This window comes from Anoplophora glabripennis, unplaced genomic scaffold (genome assembly GCF_000390285.2).
Source record: "Anoplophora glabripennis isolate ALB-LARVAE unplaced genomic scaffold, Agla_2.0 scaffold313, whole genome shotgun sequence".
Lineage (NCBI taxonomy): Eukaryota > Metazoa > Arthropoda > Insecta > Coleoptera > Cerambycidae > Anoplophora > Anoplophora glabripennis.
Genome location: NW_019416419.1, coordinates 340,542 through 366,980, shown reverse-complemented (window position 1 = coordinate 366,980; position 26,439 = coordinate 340,542). Strand labels below are relative to the sequence as shown.

The following is a 26,439-nucleotide window of genomic DNA, read 5'->3' as shown; positions in this document are numbered from 1 at the left end:
GGATGAAGCTGAAATTACGCTTTTTGAAATTAAATTGACGGTTTTCAGAACCCACGTATGAAAACAGAGCAGATGCAATGAAATCAGTTGTAAACTCTATCCTCTATTTTACATATTTTACCTCACTACTATTGATATGAAAGTTGGAATAAGCTATTTCCAGCGATTGAAGGCAGTTGTGGGCAGTTGTGTTTGCGTATTTCTCTGTTTAAAATATGTCGCCCGTCACTTCTAATATTCGAAGTAAACTGAAGTGGTACATGCTGCAATTTAATCTAGCGAAATATTTAGACAATGAGATATTGCAATATTTCTAGTGTTTTTAAATGAGGGCGCACAAAAGCTACCAGATAATTTTGACGCCAAAATATGGCAATTGGGCTAAATATACAGTGATCCAAAATTGCTTCCAATCTTCTTACGTATACCTACTTATCAATATTACTTCAATGATTGGTGGAAATTATAGTAACTGAAAGTCACAGGTATTCAGGTAATTAAAGGGTAGGTTCTTAATGGGTTAAAGAGTGTTAAAAATAACAAATTTGTTTCCAATGCAAACTATTACCGTCTCAAATAATTTTGTCAAGGTTTTTGAGATTTCAGTGTATAACCACATCTACCTTCATGTAAAGGGTTTGATTTCAATCAATCAATACGTCCTCATATCCCACAGATCTACAATTTCTACTGTGTTTTATACAAATTGTTTCAGATATACCTATTTTAAATAATCATGGATAAGTGAAATTGCTTGTGCACCATTAAAGGACCCTGCACGGTCTTTATAAAAATGTGGGTTTTGTCCAAATAGCTAAAATTGTGGTAAGTTGTTGGCTTTATGTTACTGATCAAAAGTCTCCACAGTATTTGAGTCCGAAAATGAGTTCTTTCTTACTTATAGCGGTCCGAGTCAATTTTACTGATGATGGTTGTGAAGTAGTATGAGTAAAATATTGCAATGAAACCGGAGCATTTATGAAATGATTATAGAAAAAATTAATCGGATGACGAGAATTTGCCAATTAACCTGGAAAGTATGTTAAATTATGAGAAACTTATATATGCTGATAACGTTAAAATATATATTTTCATATTTCAGTCAATCAGGCCTACAATCTTCAGGCAATAAATTTGTAGTTTGGTCTATTAACAACAAATCTAACCCAATTGTAAATAAAAGAAAACCAATCATTTATACCCGTAAATCTAATCCTGTCCATATTAATTCGCAAACACTCATTCGATACAACTGTATTAAGGAGTTGGGAGTTATTTGACAATCTTTTCACAGCTACACAGCATATTGATTATATTGTCAGGACAGCTTCGAAGTTTTTAGGATGTATAGTATTAGAAATAGTATATTATATTTCAAATATCCCAATACTTCAAACATATTGTATTATGTTTTTGTTAGATCCAAGCTTGAATATTTCTCTTTAATTTGGGATTTATATTATGTCCGTTATATTAATAACATTGAATCCATTAAAAGTTTCTTTCATTTAGAATATTATTATATTAAGCACATATTACTTTTTAATAGACTATGTTATTGTATGTTTAATTGTAACCACTAATATTAACATTTTAATCTACCGAAAATACTAGCAAATATCACGATCTAAGAGCTTCTTTCAACTTAATCGTCCAATAATTGAAATTATCGTTTTTATTAAAGAGGTACATTTTTCTTTGGCTTTGTACCTTTTTGCTTCTACTTCGTTTGCCTTCATTTGTCTTGCCAAGATGAATGATGGAAATTTTAAAGTGCTAGGGAAGGGATTTCTGTTTGTGACTAACCTGACGTAGTCGTTTTTGCAGTAAGTTTTGCCATCCCTCACGAAGCACGTACACGTTTCGTCCAGGAATTGGCGGCACTCTTGGCATTTCAAACAGGCAGCGTGCCACTCGAGATCCGGAGCCACCCTCAGGATGTACTGGTCATGGATTTGGCCCCCGCATCCCACGCAGTGACTGGCTCTCCGGTTTTTCTCTGAAAATAAAAACAGCAGTTTATAAAAAACCACTGATGCGGCCAACAAAATAATATTTCGCTTCTTCCCCCACCCGCTGATGCCATGTGTATTTGGACGTTATTTGTTTATCTAACAACTTTTTTGTACATGAAGTTATTTGAACGGCCTCTTAAGGTGCAGAGGATAGTAAACGAATTCGCGTGCTCAATGTGAGAATATTAAGCTGGTACTAGGTACTGTGGTGTTCGTCAGGTACCGAATGTCTGTGCTCATTGTCAGTACCTAATAGCGCTAGGTGGTGTTACAAATATTCGTTGCTTGATATTTGGGAATACCATATGTGTTCGTCTCAGGTAGATACACATTGAGTGTAACAAAAAAAAGTGATCGAATTTTTCAATTTTAGGAGTTAAATTTCTTTTGCCGTTTAAATTCAATGGATCAAATACCTACTAATGAGACCATTTACAGGATCAGTAGTAATAATTATAATAACCTATATTAATCCTTTAGACATAGTATAGGACAAGTCAGAATTACCACAAATGTTACAAACATATATATTCCACTACACAAATGTGTCAGCAAGATACTCATTTATAGTATAATAGGCTTTCTTGAGCAGTAATTTTTTTACATTAGTTTTAAAAACTACTTCTGTCATTAATTTATGGTGTGGTGCTAGATGATTGTAAAGCTTTATTCCCATGTACAATGGAAATTCCTCAAATTTGGTAGTTTTATGCCTTGGAATGCACATAACAATGTTTTGTATGTAAATACACAGGGAAAACTAAACAGTCTATAATTAATGAAATAGGGCTTACATGATCCCCTATCCGGAACCCTAAACATGTTACGTATAATTCGTTTTTGAACAACAAATATTCTTTCACTCTGCATAGCATTACCAAAAAACACCACACCATAACTTAACAAAAGGCTATAGCACACATTAATTACAGCAGAAATTGGTAAAGAATCTCTGATGCGAGAGATAGCATAATATGAGTTTTTTACTTAACAAGTCGATGTGGGCTGATCACGTAAGATCATATCTACAATAATCCCAAGAAACTTTAATTCTTTATTTATTCCATGATTCTGGAAGTATATGCAATTTGTTTTCTCAATATTAAGTATCAGGTCATTAGTGCTACACTAATTTACATAACGTTTGAATATAATTTCCCAAGATAAAATCAACTCCTCGAAGGTATGTCCTGAGACCAACAAAGACGTGCCATCAGCAAATATTGTCAACATCTCAGTTTGTATATATTTGCGCAAATCATTGATAAATAATAAGAATATTAGTGGACCCAGGACACACCCTTTGGGGCACTCCAGAGCTTGATTTTAGACAATTCGATATCACATTTTTAACTTTTAACTTTTTTAACTATCATTGACCTATCTTTTAAAAAGGTCTTCAGCCATTCCAAGAATATACCTCTAAAATCCAAACTAAACAATTTCGTTTCAATAAAACCAAAGTTTAGGCAGTCGAATGCGCGTGTTAGGTCAACAAAATTAGTACTAACAATATCTCCGTTTTTTTCATCACTTATAATATTCGTCTTTCATTATCTGTTCTGCATTAATATCGTGTTAAATTTTGTTTTATAGTTACGTATAATAAAAAAATTGGGTAAAATAAGGCAGCTATTCAAAAAGCATACGTAGCATAAATCGCACTACTTTTCCAGTTTTTTTTTTTGTATATAAATTCCTACTAACTATATTTTCAGTAAAAAATAACGAAAACATGTCTTCAAATTAAAAATTCTGAAGAAATTAGTATCTTTTAAAAACTACTGTACCACCATTAGTATACATATGTGAAAAATTGAAATGTAGTAATCATTGTTAATTTTTCATTTCACGATTTCGAAAATTTAACATGATTTTGAGTCTATATTCCTAATGTGGTGTATAGGGCACATGCAAAACCAAAACCTTATTTTATTTAGTGTATATTGTTACATTTGTCAGAGCTGTTATCTGTTAAAATGACTTTTGTATGGTAGTAGATAGTGGAAGAAATTCAGCAAGAGAGTCAGTACACTTTTTCAACAATTCAGAATTCGGCAATTTCAAAGCGATAGGCTTGAGTGATCAGTTCGAAAAGTGTCGGTCGTACAGTCCAAAATTAAATTTAACATTTTTCTTCTTCTATATTCGTGCCCTATTAGGACAAGAAATAAGCGAAGTGCAGTTTTTTTTTCCACAAATACTTTTGCCTAGGTAAACATGTAAATCCAGCATTTTGTCTATAAAGCTAGACATAAAATGATGAAAAAGTAAAAAATATTATGAAGGGGTTATGAACCAGTGATCATCATCACAAATGCAAAATATACAGGGTGATTCAGTTATAATGGCATTAATTTTAATCACGTATTCGGAAGGCCTAATAAAGACAGAAAATAGAAAAAAAGCAAATTATCCCTTAACTCCCGTTAACTCGGCGGCCTACTTCGCAATAGTGAACACGCTGGCCGGCGGGGCGGAGTACAAAGCGTTCGAACGTTGAAGTGAAACAGCTGATTTCCTCAGTCATCTTAAATTTTGCAATTGGTTTCAAAACTAAAGTTCAGAGGATCATCATTTTATTAACAAAGTACTATGGACGGATATGTTGTTTTAGCGGTACTGGCATTTTAAATAGGTAGGTACCATACTAATCTTTGAAGTCACAATAAGAGATACGAACTGAATAATTAATTGAACATAATACTAAAAACTCATATTCAATTATAACACGTACTAAAAACGATAATACTATTAAAAATACTAAATTGTCTAACTTAACATTCGAAAACAATTATTACAGGGTTGCCACTAAAGTTTTTATTTGAAATTCCCTGACTTTTCCAGGTTTTCCATGACCAAGCACATTATTTTCCAGGATTGCTATTAGTAGTTATAGGAAAATATTAAAATAATGTAATTAACAATTTGTAAAATAAAAATACTTTATTAAAAAAATAACACATAAAATAACAAAAAAAAAAACAAAAAATTTACTCAGTGCTACTCACTACTTATTAACAATTTCTCTCAATTTTAAAAGCTCTATCTATTTCAGACTTTTCATACTCCATGCTTTCAGTAACTTTGCGCTTCTTATTCGTTAACAACTTTATCTCTGCTACAGCAGCCTCTTTTCTTTTTTTAATGATATCCTCCTCCGTTATTGCTTTCCTCTTTGTAGCAAGTGCTTCCTTATATCTATTATTTGAGAGTCTTACATAAGATCTTAGTTTATCTGTAATGTCAGTATTTACAGATCCACCAAAGTATTTAATGTTGTCATACACCGCACGTTGAGAAACCACTGAATTTTCATGAAGGTTTTCTACCAGTAATTCCTTATTTATGGAAAATCCTGATTCTACCGTTGCATTGCCATGTGAAATTATGAGAATTATTTTAATAACCAACCATAATTCATTGTAATCATTATTATTCATTATTAATTTTACAAATAAATCACATAAATTATCTTCAGAGGTAAACTGCTTTAAATCACTGATAATTTCAACACTTCTAATAAACTCTTGGTACTACTCTAGGCTTTTGTCAGCCACATAACCACTTATTCTTCCTAAATCGTGCAATTCTTGTAATAACAACTTAAATCGACCTGAAGATTCTTGAGGGTTCTGCGTCATTAATTTTGGATTTACGAAGACATTCCTTTGACAATTCCCAAACAAAAAACAGAAGTAAATGAAATAGCGCGTTCACGTGGCTACCACCACGGAACATATACGATAGTTACCACGTTCAGAACGCACGTAGGGCGTATTCGAATAAACCCAAGCAGAAAAATATGTTCAGAATAAAACGTCCGGTATGCAAGCAAATTTTGATGCTATATTCAATATTATTTCATTGATTTTTCCTGGCTTTATTGAATTTCCCTGACCTTAGCCAAAATCCCTGACTTTTACCATAACTCTACAAAATTCCCTGACTATTCCCCGACTTCTAAATTCCCTGAAAATTCCAGGTTTTCCAGGTATTCCAGGTCAGTGGCAATCCTGTATTATCCGTATACATTTGTTTTTATTGACAAATGAGTAATACTTATTAATATTTAAAATGTAAAAACATATCTTATTTAGTCATGTGTGTAGCTAAAAAGCTCTGTTTATTTATTGAAAACGCATTAAAAGCTAGGTTAATGACCGAATGTTACGGTAGGTCAAGATTCACTCTCGATAAACCTTTCTAGGTCAGGAGCGGTCCGAAGAGGGCAAGGGTTTAAATAATGATTTGAAAATATTTTTTTCCAATATGGGAAGTGAAAAGTGGCATGTGATATAATTTTGTATCAAATATTTTAGAAGCGATAAACATCTATTAGAAAAAATCTGTTCATAAGTGAGAAGTGGCCACAATTGATCAAAAACATATTTGTTAAAATATTGTGCAAAACCGTACTTATCTTATCAACTTCGACGTCACCTGTTACATAGGTGTTGTATAATAATGAAAAAGTAATATTGACGGTTGGTAAAAGAAAACGCAAAAAATAACGTTTAGGTAGGGAATTCTGGAAGGAAGCCTAAAGAGTTGAAGATAGGGAGTTGAAGTGAGAACAGCGCGGAGTGAGTAGTAAGACGATCGGCGGGCAGTGTGACAAAGTAGTGTAAAATTAATTGTTTAAAGTGTTATTAGTTAGCAGGTAATATTCTTTTAGTACTTTGTTGTTAATTGTTCTATGTAATCTTGTGATTGTGATGATTATGGATGTTTCATGATAATAATTCTTTGTATGTTTAGCTTCCATTGCTTTATGCTCAAGAGCATATATTTTTCTAAGGTAAAATTGTTATAATTATTCTTAAAGATTGCCCATTATTTATTTCATGTTAAAAATATATATATTGTCCTGATTGCCAGACATTACAATAACGACTTCTTTGTTTCATATCTAACTTTTTTGTCATGATTGTGTTGTTTGAAAAAACGTAGATGTTTCATGATAATAATTATTTGTGTATGTTTAGCCTTCATTGTTTTAGGCTCAGGGGCGTCTATTTTTCTAACGTAAAATTGTTACAATTATTATTAAAGATTGCTCATTATTTATTACATGTTAAAAATATGTATATATTGTCGTGTCTGCCCAGATATTGCAAAACAACTTCTTTGTTTCAAATTTAATTTGTTTTATCATGATTACGCTTATCTTTGATTTATTGTGCTTACTTTATGTCATACGCATATAAGGGCCTTGTTGAATTCACTTACATTTTCGCCCGTGAGGAACGAATCTGAAAAAAAATAATTAAATACAAAAAAAGAATTGCTAACAGATCTTCCGATTCTCGACTATAGCTGGATTGCTTCCCGTATGGGACTCCAGTACCTTCCGGCTCTGCCGGCTAACTAACACCAAACCTCTTCAGTTTTACTTGGAAGTGTGTATGTCAGACTTGAGTGAGATGACATTTAGTGAGACAGTAAATAAGTTGTGTTTTTCATCATCAGCAAAGGTTCTTAATGTATGCCTTTGGTTAGTGGTTGTTTTTGTATTTATATTTGGGTGGTAAGAGCAACGATCGTGGGTTTCTCTGTCATGCCCTTTCCCCGCAGGAGCTCTAGGTGAGCCTGGCACTCTCCTTTTATGTTGATGGTTGTTAATGTTTTTGTTGTTCTTTCTATTTGTCACATGCTTAATTTGAATTGTATGTAAATAAAGGTTAGGTGTATTTACTCTGCTTTTGTTTTATATAATTAAACCATACATCCCCTCTACAAAGTTAGTAGCCAGCACCTATTGGTCAATTAAAAATAAATACACACAACGTAGGGATTCCTTATGACGATCACACATATTTTTGGCCACAACTACGTTTACTTATATTTTGTCGAACCTAGGGTTGTTATACAATAATATGACCATTGTTCTTTCATGCAATAATTACCTTGCAAATTTTTTGTTTATCTTTGTTCATAATGCAATACATTCCAATAGTACCATTTCATCATCTTTCGGTACGCTAGGCTCGTTTCATTCCTCAGTTTTAGCGGCAGTGCACTTATATCAATGGTTCGCCTCTTGAAAGACGGTAAATCATTTCAATTTAAATCTAAAAGCTTTTAGTTAAGTTATGATTATGGATTTATAGAGCGTAAAGGAGGGCTGTTGTACTACATTACTCTTACTCTCAGTTCACAGAAACAAAATGCATTGCTACATAGGCGTCCACAAACATTGAAGTGGGGGCAATTAAAAATAATACGATTGAACGTAAGTTGAAAATCTAATTATTTGTAATTACTCTAACGTTAATACCCTTCATAATTTTATTAATATACAAGACGTCCAAGAATTTATGGGACATAGAGCCACTGTGAATCTAGGACATTGTAATACAGTGCTTTCGTAAATGAATACAAACCATGTGACCAGTTTTGTTTGGAACAGCAATTTTATTTCCTTCATGTTGGCAATTTAAATTCGATAAAATTAAAACAGTAAGATCAAGATTACATTAAAACACAACATTCTGTTTCACCGGCTGTGGTTGGTGTAATTTTTCACGAGATCCTATTCAACCAATCAGCGATTGCATTATCTTGGACGTAGGCGTAACGATTTATTACTGTTCATTGTAAACGAATTATTAATATTGATGACGCCAAGATTTAAGGATTTTATGTCACCAGTACTAGTCGTGCAATGTTGGGTTGCCTAAGCTCAGGGTCACGTGGCTTATAAACATTTATGTGCTCTGACTATGATTTAACCCAAACTTACATCATTCCAAAAGCGTTAAAATCCGATCTCTTATTTTTTACTACGGTAGTTTTTAAAATACTTATTTTGAAATTAACAGAAAAAGGTTTCTGTTCTGTTAATTCCACCAGAATTTTTAATGTTGCAGTTAGAGGTCACTTTATTTGCTGCATTTGATATCTTAATCAATTAGTCAGTTTTCTCTTTAGTATTTGACAATTTATATTTATATTCTTCATAGTTCTGAAATAAAAAGATATATTATTTATAAGCCGCTACACATATTTTTGAGATAATTGCAATTTAAATGTTCAAGTCAACATAATGGTGATATTAATATGAATATACTTCAATGCAGTAGCCTTTGATTTATAAAATTAACAGCAAAACATAATTACTGTTAAAAACTGAATTTGTAGACATGCAATCTTCTTACTCTTATCTATTTATTTCTGGAATATCTGCTACATTTGTCTGAATAGGGATCTTCCTGGAGCAGTGCAATAGTGGTTTTTGAGGAAGAATAAAAAAATAATCAGTAGAAAATATTTTAATTAATAATAATTTAAAGATGTAAAGTTGCCACATTCTGTTTAATTGTATGTATTTTTGAAAATTCTTAGGACATACAGTGTGTACAGATTTGATCCGGAACACCAGTGTAGAATTTTACAGGTTGGGGCGGTTTTAATGTCAATTTTCTTCAGAGTAAGGAGTGCATAGACACACGTATGGGACATATGTTATCTCGTGGCATGCTATGATTTTTTTAAGAATGATATTTTTGGAAAATTGTATTAGATATTTTTTTATTATAAATTTAACAACACTGCGTTATTCAACATCATTTAAAATCCAAAATAACCAAAATTTCATTAATTTATGTCGTTGCATGTTTTTTTTATAGAGCCTCAAAGTCCCGAAAACTGAAAATTCTTATTTTAGTTTGAAAATATAGGGGGCTTTTAAAAATGAATAAAAATAGTAAAATACAATTTAAAAAGGTTGAAATACCATGTTAAGAAAGAAAAAACAATATGAGTACCATTACATTTTAAAATTAGGTAATTTCTCTAATGACATAATTTTTATAACTCGGAACGAAATTAATTTTTTTCTTGTTTCATCAGGGTTGTTGTGAAAAACAAATAATATTGTGAAATCTCAAATCATGCCATCTATTAGAACGCTTTAATTACGGTTCTGTTTTGTGAGAAATATTCTGCTAGTAAAATAAAAATGGACTTTAGTATTGAGGAAAAAGTGCAAATAATTCGACTAATAGGCAGAAATGATCGAAGTTATAGAGAGGTAGTTAGAATTTTTAATGCATCCAAACCGACGAATATCATTTCTACTGTATCACGAATAAATCGTATGTTTGATTTCAGTGGTAAATGTAAGTTCTAATTTGTAATATTTTTTAACCAGTTCAAATTTTCTTTAGGTAATATTTCATCTACGGTAAAAAGAGGTTCAGGACATCGAGCAAATGAAAAGGGGGACACTATAATTGAATATTTCCGAAATAATCCTACTGCTGATCATGATGCAGTTCGAGATTTACCCAATATGAGTAAGATGACAGTCTGGAATCATTTAAAGAAAATAAATGTTAGGCCATTTATAGTCAAATACCTGTACACGTTAGAAACAGGTGATGCAGGGAGGAGGATGGAGGAGGTTCTATTTGTGGGCACAAGGAAACTATTTACAAGATCCAAATTTTTTAAAAAACATCATTTACACGGACGAAGCAAATTTTCTACTAACGGGATAGTAAGTTCACAAAATACTCGTTATTGGTCGTCTGAAAATCCCATTATGTTAATTGCAAGCGTCAGTACTCACAGAAAATTAATGTTTTTTGTGGCATTTCTGGTCAAAGATCTTTTTCCATGGAAATTTAAATGGAAATATGTTTCACACATTTCTGCGAACTGAATTTTATGATTCATTTGATGATGTTCCTTTGCTTGTCCGGCAAAATTCCATGCTACACCTAGATGGTGCCCCTATCCACTGCACCAGACCTGTGACAGAATGGCTTCAAACTCACTTTCCTGACAGATTGATAGGTAGACACTCTAATTTAATTAACTGGCCACCAAGAACACCTCAGCTTAACACTAGCAGATTTTTTTCTTAGGGACATTTGAAAAATATTGTGTGTAGGAATCGATCACGTAATCTTCAAGATCTGTGTGCTCGAATTACGCAAGCTTGTAATCAGATTAACGAAGAAACGTTATTAAACGTATCTAAACAAAATAAATAAAGAATTGAAAAATGTATAGAACTACAAGGTGGTTTAGTTGAAAAAGGAAATATTTGCATTTTTAATAGCATAATTTTGAATTTGAATAGATACTTATTTATAATATTTTTGTATTGTTTTTTTCTTTCTTAACATGATATTCCAACCCTTTTATTGTTTTTACTCATTTCTAAAAGTCCCCTATTTTATAAACTAAAATACGAATTTTCAGTTTTTGGGACTTTGAGGCTTTATAAAAAAACACGCAACGACATAAATTAATGAAATTTTGGATATTTGGATTTTAAATGGTGTTGAATAACGCAGTGTTGTCAAATTTCTAATAAAAAATCCCTAGTACGATTTTCCAAAAACATCATTATTAAAAAAATCATAGCAAGCCACGAGATAACATTATCTCCTTAGGCATATGTCCCATACGTGTGTCTATGCACTCCCTACTCTGGAAAAAATTGATATTAAAATCGCCCCACCTTGTAAAATTCTACACTGGTGTTCCTGATCAAATCTGTACACACTGTAGGTACCTACAATGTTGTCTATTAAAATCAACTTGTGAGCAGTATATACATTTTCGTAAACCATCGTTTGAAAAAAAAAAAATGTATAGACCAGATAATTAAAAGACAATAGAAACAATGTGTAATTGTCTATTGTAATTCTTTGGTTATTCCATACAAATGACAATTATTATACGTAGATCAAATAACAATATACACTTATAAACATAATATGAAAATGAAATGAAATGAAAAGAATCTGAGTATATTTTATTATCAATTTTTTATGCTTTATTATTTTTATTTATTATACATGTACTTACCTCAACATTTTATGAACGAAGTTTAGATTAAACTGAAGTTTATAAAAAAATTGAAATTAGAAAATATAGAGTCTCTCTATATCAGTAGCTAAGAATAAATAATTTACACCTGAATATATAATTTAAAGTGATAATGTTACAATAACATGAAACATTAGAGTTCCAAGTATATATAATTTATATTAATTTTTAGTGGTTTTGAACATTCAAGTTCACAGATAAGTAAAACTGTATGACAGATAGATACAATTTTGCGGAATATTCCCTATTAATTTCCTTTGTTGCCCACGCCTACGCCTCTGGCGGACTAGCCGGTTATTTACGGCTGTGCGCCATATGATTGATGCGTCTCTGTTCCAGAGGAATTTCACAGTGTTTGGAGTCCCGTAATGTAATGCATTTAGCCCGCTGACAGATTCAGTTACAGAAATAAACTATCCCGTAAAGAGCGCGAGCTAATGGACAAGTAAATATTGATGGGAACACATGTTGCCGCCACTGATATTTACATCATCCCGATTAACGCCTCCACTAAATTAAGCCGCGGTGGTATAAACACAGACGCCGCAAAGTGATACTAATTCAGGTCGTTCCAAAAACTCTGTCCGACAAGTCCCACTTCTGGGATGAGAAATTGCGTTCATGACGTGTGAGACCGCAGGTTTGTTGTATTTTTGTTAAACTAGATAGGTATAGATAGACACGGAACAGTCTGCATACGAGCATAAGATTTAGAGCCACTTAAAAAAAACAAAGTTTCACGAAAATTAAAAAACGCGAACTAATTATTCGCGCTAGGTTTATCAACAAAATTTGTCGACGTTTCGTTACTACATGTATTGTGATATCCTCAAGACAATAAAAGTTGACAATGTTGAGAGTGACAATGGAAATGATTTGTGTAATATGCAATTATATTTAAAAAATAGGTACATGAATTTCGGAAACTGCTAAATGCTTTAAACACATCTTTCCTTTTACTGAAGGTCCCCATTGGTGGGGCAGTTTGATGACAATAACATTTGGAAACTCTTCGTCAGTGATATCGTCTACATTTAGAAATATGCGCATGCCCTTCTCATAAATTGTATGGTCAGTAAAGCCTTCTGCTCGACCTGTATAGTGTACAACCAATGATTTCGTGAGACACTTCACCAAAACAAAATCTCCAGGCTTAAATTCCTCATAAAACATTGTTTTAAAGACTCCTAAATTGTCACCATTACATTAGAAGAAACATCATAATCACTTGACGAACTATTTGCTCCAACTTTTTTTGTTTATGATGTTTTAATTTAATCTCTTTTCTCTTTTGTTTATTACTTACTGTTTTCTTCTTCTCTTACAATACTGTATTTTCTTTTAGAAATAATTCTGGAGTTTTTGTATAAACAGTTGATTTCGACTCTTACGTTCTTCCTCATATATTTTTTATGATTTCTAGGGGTAGAGACAGCATTTCTAAACTAGGACCTCTAAATTATTTTCACTACCTAGAAGTTGAAGGTTCATTAGGGCTGTAGTCGTTTTCCTCTGGAAATTAAAATGTTAATTTGTTTGGAAGATTTAGTATCCCTTTCATTGATACCCAAAGACATGTCAGTAACTGCTAGCCGCAAATCGCGCTTGGTAAAAATAAGTAGATCAGATGGCCATACACCTGTTTTCTTAAAAACATTCCCAATGTATTATGTAGAAAATGCATTATCGTAAGTTTATTTGATAAAAAACATATTTCTTATTGTAATATGGCTTCTCCAGGATGTACTGACTTCCAATACAATTTCATTTCATTTGCTATATCGAATTGCTTCTACAGACTCGTGGTTGTTCAATATTGGAAGAATTTAATTGTTAGTTGAACAGATAGTTTATGATAGTACAATGTGCTACAGAACTTCAGAAAATAATTCGGAACTCATCCACTCTGACTTATTCCCGAGAGAAATCGCACTTTTTGGCGATTCATCAGGTAACGAGAAATAGCCAATTTTCCTATAATACAAAATTTATACCTGCTAAGTTATGTTTCGCAGTATATAATTTTAACCGATAAACCTGAAATTTTATCAGTTTCTCAATTACCGGGAATTTTAGAGGTAGGAGAGGATTTTGCCAACTGGAATGTTACTGTCCTGATCTGCTTATATGAGCGGCCATAATGAAGATCTGACGACCTTTTTATAGTAGTTAGTTAATTGAGCTTCTTGGTTCACTACCCCACACGATGTTTGTTTGCATTTTATTAATAATCAGATGATTTTATGAACACAATCAGTTTTTGAACCAAAATATAATCAAAGATATCGGCAATTCTATCAAGAATATTTTATGATATTATATCAAGAAAATATATTTTGTTTTCAAAAACTTCCTGTTCCCACTGTTCTAAAAAATATGTCCTGCTGGTTACTGTTAGATCTTGGTAAAGCTGTTTTAGCGAACATTTAAAAAAATAAAAGAATCTTCGAGGTATTCTACTCCACTGTCGAAAGTACCCCACCTTACCCTACACCAATATTACATTTTAAAGCCGTACGAGAAATCCTGAGGAAAAATCAACAGGGTTTCGAACCCGGAACCACAGATCGCCCGCAGAAAACGAAAAAACTTAGAATATGATTTGACAGTGCAGCACATGTCACCATATGGAACGTATCGCGGGAAAAAGTTAAAAAGTCGCCTTTGTTTCGGATTTCGGCAAATAAAAACTTACTGAAAATGCGAAATTAGACTTGGGGAACTGTAATATAAAACCACATTACCACGTCAAACTGTTAAGATGGAGAAAGTTCAGTAAAGTCAATTATTAAGACCTAAGGCGGACATCGCTATATAGAAACTGTGAGACATATCAAAGCATGTGATTGAACGTCGACTTGGTGCCTTGCAGTTCAGTAATTAGGGTCGGAACATGATCAGTACATGCTCTACTACACAAAATTTCTTATGTGCATTATACAGGGTGTAACTAAATAAGTGTAAAACATTTAAGGGGGTGATTCGTCAACGAAAAAAAGATAGGATCTTTCATATAAAGAAACTTCATTGGAGCATCCCTTGTTAAGATACAGCCCCTTAAAGGGGGTACATAAAATTTGTTTAACAATTTTTTTCACAAGCACTAAACAAGTTACAATATTGAAATTAACCTGACATTTTCTACTACCAAAAAGACACTTAGCCAGTAATTTATTTGGTTTACCCCATGGTAGTAAGGGGTGGAAAACGCAACCCCTAAAATTTATTTCCAACGTAATTTTTTGTCTTATTATTTTTTTACCATTTAAAAAATTATTTCCGATAGCCTGTTTCATTCTAAAAAAAAATGTCTCTTGAATTTTTTGCCCAAATTAAACCAGTTCGCAGTAAAAAATTATTTTACGAACAACTACAGAGATACATCGTCATAAATGCGGACTGGATTTACTGTTATTTTGTAGTTACTACCTGCATTAAATGATTAAAGGGGAATAATCAAAACTAATTTAATAATAACAAAACATACAACATGTAGAAATCATAGTAAATGTTCAATATGTCTACCTTCAGACATTACGCATGCGTCTAGACGTCGGCGCATTGAGCCACGTATTCGCTCAAATATTCCTGGAGTCTCTCTAATTACCCTGCACGCATCGATAATGCGGTTTCTTAAGTCCTCTACATCGCGAACAGGAGTACGATAAACCAAATGCTGCAAATGGCCCCAAGTAGACAAATCCAGAGGATTGAGATCCGGGGATCGAGCGGGCCAATTCTGTGGTCCTCCTCGACCTATCCACTGATTTGCATATGTTTCAGTTAAATGCTGACGTGCTACTTGACTAAAATGGGCGGGAGCCCCATCATGCATAAAAACCATATCCCTTCTGACGCCCAAAGGAACTTCCTCCAGCAGTACGGGGGGATGCACTTTTCTTAAAAATTGAACGTATGCCTCACCATTTAATCGAGGAGGTAGAAAATGAGGCCCAATTAAATAATCCCCAATAACTCCGACCCACACCTTAAGAGAAAACTGTTCTTGATGGTTAGTTTCGACAATAGCGTGATGGTTTTCATCAGCCCATATGTGGTAATTATGAAAATTAATAATCTTGTCCCGAGAAAAACTACATTCGTCTGTGAATTCGATCGTCTTCAGAAAGTCACGATTTCTTCTAATCATTTCCAGCATCCAATTGCAAAATTCAAGACGGTTCGGAAAGTCTCGCGGTAACAGTGCCTGTACTCGTTGCAGATGGTAAGGGTATAAGAGATGTTCCTTTAAAATTCGAAATACCGTCATATGATCAACATTTAGCTGGAAAGCAATCTTTCTAGTACTGGTAGTAGGTTGTTCTTCTATCAAATTAAGTACTGCTGCCTCAAGCTGTGGTGTTCTTACTTCTCGATGGCGACCACAATCCTGCGTTCTTTTGTTGAATGAACCATATTCACGTAATCGTTGATGAAGTCAGACAAATATTCTATGTGAAGGATGCTGCCGTTGAGGATACATTTCAGCATATCTTGTAGAAGCTTCTAACCCATTCCCCTGCGACAGACCGTAAACGTAATGCATATCAGCCATTTCCTCATTTGTGTATGCCATTTTAATAACAAGTGAATTATTAAAGTAACAAATTAAGAACAGAACAATACACAATTAGTATTACTTCAATTTCAAAAATTTACAAACTGACAGCTTGATTCCAATTTAATTGTCAGTATCGCTAATGGCGGCCTACTAGATAAATTAGTTTCGTATTTTCGTTTTATGGCGATATGTATCTTGTTCGTAAAATAATTTTTTGCTGCGAACTGGTTTAATTTGGGCAAAAAATTCAAGAGACATTTTTTTTTAGAATGAAACAGGCTATCGGAAATAAATTTTTAAATGGTAAAAAAATAATAAGACAAAAAATTACGTTGGAAATAAATTTTAGGGGTTGCGTTTTCCACCCCTTACAACCATGGGGTAAACCAAATAAATTACTGGCTAAGTGTCTTTTTGGTAGTAGAAAATGTCAGGTTAATTTCAATATTGTAACTTGTTTAGTGCTTGTGAAAAAAATTGTTAAACAAATTTTATGTACCCCCTTTAAGGGGCTGTATCTTAACAAGGGATGCTCCAATGAAGTTTCTTTATATGAAAGATCCTATCTTTTTTCGATGAGGAATCACCCCCTTAAATGTTTTACACTTATTTAGTTACACCCTGTATACAAGGGTACACATACTCGTTTATTTATTAGCAAAATTTCAATAAACCCATTTTTAATAATTCAAAACATTGTTGAACACATTACTTCTGGCCTAGACCTCATTTTTAGAGCCTTAACCACGCAGACATTGTCTAATCCTACGGTGAATATATCAAAGGACACACTAAGCTCCTAGAAGCTTCCAAACTATAAGTACTTGCATGAGGTCTACACAAGCTCATATAAGCTTCTAAAATTTCAAAATTAGTTCCAGGCAAGGCAAAGCCACAAAGACCGTGATATAAACACGAATAGTACTCATACTCGAAATGCCCACAAAACATAATTGAAGCAATTAGGCTCAGTTGAAAGAAAATTCGCACCAGTAGTGTGTACCAGTAGTGGAAAAAGGCAAATAAATTAGATCGATGACCACACTTGCAGGAATCTACTTTACCTTCGATGGAGGATAATTGGCCAACGCGACCTCCACATCCCTAAGCGTTTGTTGAGGTTGGTGTAATGAGGGAGACGTTCGAAAATCCTGGTTGCCTTTTTGCTGGTGACCGGAGATGAGAGTACCAAAAAGACGAATATCCGAAACTCCATCTAAGAGAATGTGGTGAAAGACGAGAATGCTCTGTTGTAATTATAGCAGTGTCTTACTTGCCACTGTTTACTGAGGTTTTCGGCTGTTTTGTTTCTTGAGCACATTTTGTGATGAACACTTTTTTGTGGCATTTCAATGTTTTTATTTTTGGGCTATTAACTGAGCATTTGTGTATTTATTGGCCGCGTACTGGCGATTTGGATGCTCGATATCATGAAGTTCCACAGTCTAATCGTTATGTATATTTTGAAATTTATTTGTAGAATTTTTTTATCTTCTTTCGTTTTGCGCATATTAATTTAGATTAAAAAAGTTAATCATATGATTCAAAATTTGAATATAGACAATAAAATCAAAATTGGAATGATTACGCGCTTAGTGTGTGAGTTTTAAATAAAATCATATGTTCCTATCAATTAGTAGGACAAAAATTGTAGCTATTATTCTGGCCTTAAATATATTTATTTTAATGCGACTAAAAATTATAGCAGATGGGTTTAAACGATTCCTATACATAATCTGTTTTGAAAGTTTACTGTTTAACAACAGCTAAAAATTACATAATATAAATGTAAATGTATATTATGATTTATATGATTTATGTTACTGTTACCTAATTACTATATTTAAAAGTTTGGTATCAATATTTCATAATTGTACATATTATGTCGGATTTGTGAGTATAGCTGTATAAGTTCCGTATTGTTTCTTCTCCATTAGCGACCGTTCTACAAATAAATAAGATGCGTTCTATTTTTATTTAACAAATGTGAAAAAAACAATTTTATGATAGTCGATCGCATCAGGTAGCCAATTTAGCCTTTCCACATTGCGCTATTTATATTGATTTATTAATCTTGTAAACGTTTTTTGTGTAATTTTCTGTAATTCCCATGCAGTGATTAATGTACATTTTTTCTATGTGTAATTAGGAAATACCTAATAAATCTCCCAAGCAAAAAACAAACATAACTGGACTAGAAAATGTAAAACATTATATAAATATATTTTTATGCTAATAAAAAAGTAATTAAGAAGATAACCAAGTTCTTAATACTCCATTAATTATAAAATTTACAGTTTCATAACTGCTGGACTTTGTCTTCCTGTGCTGTAAAAGTTGTGAGGATATTTGAATTTATTTCGAATAAATTTTGTTAATTTCCCAAGAAGTTTCAGCGGATAAATTCGATGCGTCACAGTCGTCACTGGAATTACTTTTTTTCTATTGTCAGCTGTCTCGGGAGGTTAAATATAGCGTTGGACACTAATTAAATTAAAAGGACAAATTCGGGTCTTAAAAATGCAATAAAATTATAGCGTTGGTTTCCTACAAGTAACGTTCAAAGGTAAGCCGACAGGAGTTCTTATGAAACGAAATGACTCTCTATTATAGGAATCGTGTGATAATGTCTGGGTATCCTAATAAAAAAGATGTTTCGTGAACTTACTTGACTACGTTAACCGTTAATTTTAAATACTTCGATTTTTATATGGCCAGGCCACTGGCGTAGCGTAGAATTAGATCATAAAGAGTTGTTTTTGATAGTAGGACAATTTGAAATCGACAAAAGTTTGTTCTCATGTTTACACCAGTGTTTAGAGAAAACCCACCCCCTTTGCTTCGAGGATCCCCGCACACACGTTTCTTATGTCTTCCTTTTTGTACGTTTTACAAGCAAAAGAAATCAAACCTGACAAACATTTTTAATTAAAAATCAAGTAAAGAGTGCATACAGGGAGCCTCGAAGTAAAGTGCATTGACTGTTTCTGTTTAGACAGCATTTTGTAATCTTAGCCACTGGTCAGTTGGCACTTTGGTGTCAGCATTTTGACAGCGAAAAATACCTTTAAGTTGTACAAAAATTTGCAATTACTGCGTTTTAATCGTGTTTTGTTTTGGAAATAGTTTACTTTATAGCAATTATTGAGAGAAAAGTTTAGAAAATGTTGATTGACATCAAGCAGCCATTATAACTGTAATACTTTAAGGATGGCGTTTATACACGCAATTTTTTGTTACCTAAGCATTTTAGAAAATCTAAGCAAGTTAGAAACAATATCTCTTAATTTTACCAGTTATGTAAGTTTTCTTCTTGTTATAAGACAACTGATAATACATTCAAAATAAGAAAAAAAGGTATATTTTTACCTCGCATGTTACGTTTCATGAATTTTGCGCGCCTGTTGAACATACACAAAATCGCGTACAGTACTATAAACATAACCACACCTCCCAGAATGCTGTAAGGAAACTATGAACGATTAATGAGTATCTTTACAAATTTGCTGAACAAAACTGAAAAAGTGTATTTTCTGATGTTTACATGTTCTCCGGGATCTTTCAATGCGAAAAATTAGAGGAAGCTATAGTTTAGCGTTACGCTTCATCACTTCCTGTATGGATCTACTTGTTCTATCATTGTCTTACTAAAAGTGCGATTTCTTGTCTAAAAAAAGCCAGCCTAAGGTGTTAAGCTATTTTAAAAAATATTTAAATTATTATTATATAATTATTTATCATAAAATTTCATATATTCTCATCAAATGAAATTATATATGCAATTTAAAGAAATTTGATGCATTATTATCAAAGCTTAGCATTCATATTTTATATAGGTACATATTTTAGAATACCTCTCTCATTGAAAAGGTATTTACCATTCCATTAACTATTAATATAATTAGTTACTAGTTATTAGTGATATACAGGGTGTTTCTAAAATAGGGTTCCAAAATTGTAAAAAAATTGAAATAAAAACCCCCTTCACCAACCTAAATGGGACGCATATGATTTGCATGTCGAAAAACGGAGTAGCCCATGTTATTTAACGTAAAAAGTTATGTAAGACCCATAACTTTTTTTTCTATTTTTATTTGCGACCGTTTTGTCAATAACAGAAAAAAAAACAGTTTTGTTTGAGCCCTTTTAAGGGCATATAACTTATATTACGACTGTTTTGTCAATAACAGAAAAAAACAGTTTTGTTTGAGCCCTTTTAAGGGCATATAACTTCCTAAGGGTGCGTTTTAGGGCACATGTTAATAGGAACTTTTTGGCTTATTTTAATGAGTTTTAAACGCAGAAGAAGTTTGGAACCCTATTTTAGAAACACCTTGTATACAAGGTGGACCATTATTGTAAGAAAGTAAAATAACTCCATTGTTACTCATAATACAGAAAAAAAGTTTATATAAAAGTTGTACAGTCAAGAAACCTAAACTACAAAATTAATTTGAAACATACAGGGCGATGAGTAAAACCTAGACACGCTAAATATAACATTTTTTAAAAGGACACCCTGTATATTTTTAAACATATGGATTTCTGAGAAAATTCTATATATGGTAATACAAACAGTTTAACATTTTAGTGCGAGGTTGCTAAGATATGTAGAAAATTCTTCGAATTTTGGAAAAAACATGATCTCGAAGACGTTGTATTAACTTTCAACTACCAACACTTGGAGTACAAATATTTGACAGAGTTATATATTAGCTAACATCGATATTTTATACAGGGTATTTTTTATAATACAATTATTATTCAAGTTCAAACTTGTTTTTCTAAAATTATTCAAATGGAACAAACACCCTGTATTTTATTCTATTTTATTCACATATCGGTCCACATCAACTTTTATTACGCATGTTCTACATCTAAAATAATAATAAAACATTTAATTTTGAGAAGCAACAACAACATTGTAGTAAATTTATCATACTAATATATTCGACTTCGAGTTATGCTTATACATTATTTTCTGAAAATGTGAAAAAATTTATAAATGATGGGAATTAGCAATAACTTATTCTGATTCTGCTTTTAATTTTACTAATTGTACTTTTAAAATTTGTAGTTCTTTAATAAATTTAAATAACAGTGATTTAAAATAAAAGATATATAAAAAAATTTATTTATCAAATACACTGATAAATAATCAAATTATTGCCCTAGAGGGACCAACACGCTTTTAGCATTATGTATGATAAAATTATCTTAGTATCATTAAAGCTCTCGTTGATAGTTTGCTGCAATTTTGTGAACTTGTGACAATTCCTTTTTCCTGAAATATTTAGGTATCCTAAAAAAATCAGTCTTCAGTCAAGTTGTTAGCAAACAATTATCTAAAAACAGATATATTATATACACATTGCACTGATAAAAAACATATAGGTAAATATCTATCAAGTTGAAATTTTTAAATATTATTCAAAATTAAAAGAAATTAAAACCCTAAATACAAAAGCTAAAACAGGAAGATTTACTGATTCTATTCAACAGCATATTCGTTACTGTAATACATTCTTTTGTAATCCTACAAGCATTTACCATGCATTATTACGACTAAGTAATCATTTAAAATAAATAAGAATAATAGATAATAATTATTGAATATTCTGCAATTTTAAAGAGTACTTATCTATATACTATGTAATTTTTTGATACAAGTAATTATAAAAATAAAACAAACGTAATGTTATGTTGTTGTGAATATTGAAACCAAAAAGTTTTTAACAGTTTCAGTTCATTTGAAAAAATAAACCAAACCACAATTTTGGAAACAAGTTTGATATGACGATTTCGGAAAAATTCAGAATAAATTTTCGGTCTTATTTCATTTATCTTAAGTGCGACGTTCGAAATAATAAACAAAAACAAAACAGGTATGAAGACTTAGATGCTATTTAACCATGTTATGTTTTTACCGTCACAGTTTTACCTTCTGCAAACAATCACGTACGCTAGTGCTTTGTTAGATCGTCTAACGGAGCTGGACAAGATTCCTTTCACTTCTTGAAAAATCATCCATATTCCCTGCTGGCGGTTATAAATTACTTAAATGCTTCTTGGACAACTCAATATCATTTGCATAATTTCTTGATTTTTAAATAAATGTTGCATAAAAGCACGTCCATGGTATTCCTTAATTGCTTAATAATTGGAGCACTAATCAAAGATAGCGTTAATATATTAGTTTTTAAATCATAACAAACAGATGTTAATGGTAAAATTAAAATGAGCTTTTGTAATTATAAAGGAAATATTGTGTAAATTAGTCTTTTCCATTCTGAAGATGCAAGTCTCTTCTGTTGGTACTTTGTTATAATTTATCTGAATGTAAGTCAGTCTCTGTTTACCGAAACAACAATTTGGGTTATAATAACAACTCTATAAGTATAAGTACTTACATTTACAGGTTGTATCTAAAATGATTGACCAAACAGTAAATTTTGCGTGTTAAATTAGTAAAAATTTGCTAAAACATGTGTCTGGGTATGGAAGCGCTTTATTTTTGAAATAGAGGGTACTCAATATTGATCGAAAGATATGGTTTATCATAAAAAACAGTTGATGAAAACCATGTAGGTAAATAACATTTTATTTTGTTCGTAGATAACATGGTTACTTGAATTATTATTATCATTATTCCAAAAATAATTTGATGTCATAAAATCAATAATTATCTATAACCATGATATTGAATTTTACCATTCATCTCGCTCACGTAATCTGTAATCACACAACAACGAAATATTGTTGTAAAACCTTTAATGCTTTATCTTAATAGTGAGTGTAATTAGGAGTATCGAATAAAAAAAATGTGGGCGTCGCCAAGTAGGCGCAGCTGCCACCCCTCTTCTAGAAATTCGAAAAAAGTACAAACATTTTCTTAAGCCAAGAAAATATTGGAAATTTTTATTAAAATATTTTATTCACTTTATACCTGTTTGAGAAAATAAATTTAAAAATATAAAATTTTATGTTACAAAATAATACAATTGCATATTTTAAACATATAGCTCTTGAATTTTAAATAAAAAAACATAATTTTTACCTATCAGAATCAGAATAAAATTTAACAGTGCAGCTAATTATATGTGTAACGCATCAATTTTATATAGGGGGAAGCAAAACGTTTTTAATTTTATAGGTTTATACATAGAGTACCCAGAGAAAGCTTATATTTGAGAACCATGATCTTATTAATAAAGTTGTTGACAAACTTTTAAAAAACCCGAGAAGATTATGTTTTATCTAAATTTCGTTGAATTTCTTTAATTTTTTAGTTATTTATAATTTCTTTTACAAATTTCTCTTGTATTAAAAGGGTTTTACTAAAAATATTTCTACAAAAATTTAAATCGTACATATTTGTACCTACAATTTATATTTATCCCATCCTCTCTCTCGTCTTGGCCCCAACCCCTAGCCCATTGGCTGACGACGTCCTTGACTATTAACCTCTCTCAAATACTATATTCATATAGATTAAAAGAGGTGCCTACTTTAAAATAACTTATATCAGTATTTCCTACTCGTATTGCAATTTATTTCTTTTCATGTTTTGCTTTTTGATGTACCTACATATATTTATAGTAAAGTGAAACTCATATTTCAAAAATACAACTATTTAGGGAGATATCATTTTTTTTTAAGGTGCCACATTTTGAGAATCGCTGCCCACATGGAAGGATATCATTTATCAATAAGCACCAATAAATATTTAGTTTGATAGGTCATGTGTCAAGAAAATTATTCAGTATAAGGCCTTAATCTTTTAGTCTCATATAACAGGATAAGTCTAAGTCCATTTGTACTGTGATGGATTGTAATTCTAACTGGTTTTATGCATGAATTAAAGTGACATTATGGAGTAAATTTTAATTTCGTAATAACAAAAATTGAAAAATTAATTTCAGCAAGTAAAATTAAAAAGTTTTTACATGAAACGTCGTAAACTTTATTTTCATAACAATATTTATGGTTTCCTCCTTACATTGTTGTTCTCATTTAGCAATGTTTCTCTATAATACTATATGTGTTATTCACATCTAGCTTATAAACTTAATGTTCGACTGCTCATATGGTTTTCGATAAGAGAGTTGCGGCAAACAACTCAGAACATTAAAAATCAGTTTGTAGTATTGGAAAGTGTTTTATTTATTTATTCCTTTATACAATTAAGCAAACACAACACAATTCTTATAAAAATTTCAATAACAGGGTTACACATTAACCTGTTATGACACTGATATTACTTAAATTAACGAAATAACTAAATTAACGTAATACAACGAAACAAAAAAATTAAGACAACAATAGGATAAACGAAAACTGATATAAAATTAAAATAAGTATTTAATTCGCTGGCACTAATTGTGAAAACTTACAGTTGGTGCGTGTGCATATAAATGATTCCTTCCATGTGGCCAGCGCTTCTCAAAATATTGGCGGATGGATGGTTAAAAAAATATGCATTCCCATAAATATTTATAATTTTGAAATACAACTTTCGTTGGGTACGTACATTGCGAATTATACCCTCAGTTAAAATTTAGCTACCATTTATAAAATCTACCCTGTACGACCTAATTAAATGTATGATCTAATAAATCCCTTCAATCGCGATTAGGAAACATTTTTTTTTACTAGATACAAAAATGCAATGCAACGGGACCCGTGTGATTCTACCTCATCAACTATGACATAAAATCTTTAACATCTCACCAATTAAGGGTTAACCTACTGGAATAATAAATTACAATTTAGCACAAAAATAATGCTAAAATGTAAGTTCGAGCGTTTTACACAAAAATATGGCTATATCCAAAAACCGAAAAAAAATCAACTCGACACGGAATTTAAGATATTTTAGGGCGACCATATTTATTTATTTATTTAAGAAACCCGAAGGATTAAAGTTCTCAATAATAGGGTAAGACTAGGCAAGTAAACAAAACAAGGTAACAGAGGATAACCTGAATATTATTATGCGCTATAAAAAAAAACAATTAAAATTACAAAGATTTAATCTATTTACAAACAAGAAGCTTATACAACTTTTTCACATAACTTTTGTATCTACGCAATGATTTATTAAAAATATCAAATTGACATGAACGGCTATTAAAAAATCTCGGTATTTAAGAAATGGAGTTTAAGTTATTATACCTATGTAAGACCTAGATCTAGGATAGAGACAATTGATGGTTGCAAGTAAAAAAAACTTCATGTGTGCAGGTTTTTATATGGGAGTTGTACCAATTCTTGATGAAATCCATAATTAATATTTTTAATAAATTCAGTTTGAACAGCTTAATTCGATTAATATATTTTGATAGGTATATTAATTTAGTTTGCCATCGTTTGACTAAGAAAATTTGATTCTATTATAGTTGAGGTTAATCCATTTAGGAATCCTTCCGCGATAACAATATGTATAGTCTTTCCGAAGTCAGTTGAACACGTAAAAAAACGTCTAGCAATAAAATTTAATGAGTTTCATAAGCGCCGCTAAAAAGTTTTCTGCTAAAGGTAAAAATTATAATAATTTGTATATAATGTGTAGAAAATTTCTATTAGGTATACATTATGTTCATTTGACCAACATTATTTTAATTATTTATGTCCTCTAGCAATTTTATTATATTGATGGTAAATTTCGTTTTGTTCCGTTTCAAAAGGTTTCCAAAATGCCATGTTAATAATATTAGTAAACAAAATATTCCTCTTATTTCTCCCTTTCGCAATTGTAATATGAACGATTAATAGAAGGTGCCTATAGTAAATTAAAATTCAAACAAAATTCCGCATTGCAGTACTGCATTGCTAGGCCATTTGTTGACAACTGAATTTATGGCCAGGTCGCCCAGTGTGATTGTGTTCGTGCCACGTTCGCGCGCATATTCTTCAACTGGGCGCCCAGATCTGGTTTTTTAAATATTTCAATGCCAAGTTGCTGCGTTAGCGACCGAACCTGGTACATGCTGCCAATCTCTTGGTTCTTGAGATCGG

The 26,439-nt window shown here is 31.7% G+C and overlaps 1 protein-coding gene across 1 annotated transcript in view; it reads right to left on the bottom strand.

The window, feature by feature from the left end:
- The window catches only part of LOC108908519 (insulin gene enhancer protein ISL-1), a 152,251-nt gene that overhangs the window by 56,678 nt on the left and 69,134 nt on the right, over positions 1-26,439 (bottom strand). The window contains exon 2 of the mRNA XM_018712575.2: positions 1,807-1,999. Coding sequence (XP_018568091.1) covers positions 1,807-1,999 — 193 coding nt within the window. The remainder of the gene's footprint in view (positions 1-1,806; positions 2,000-26,439) is intronic.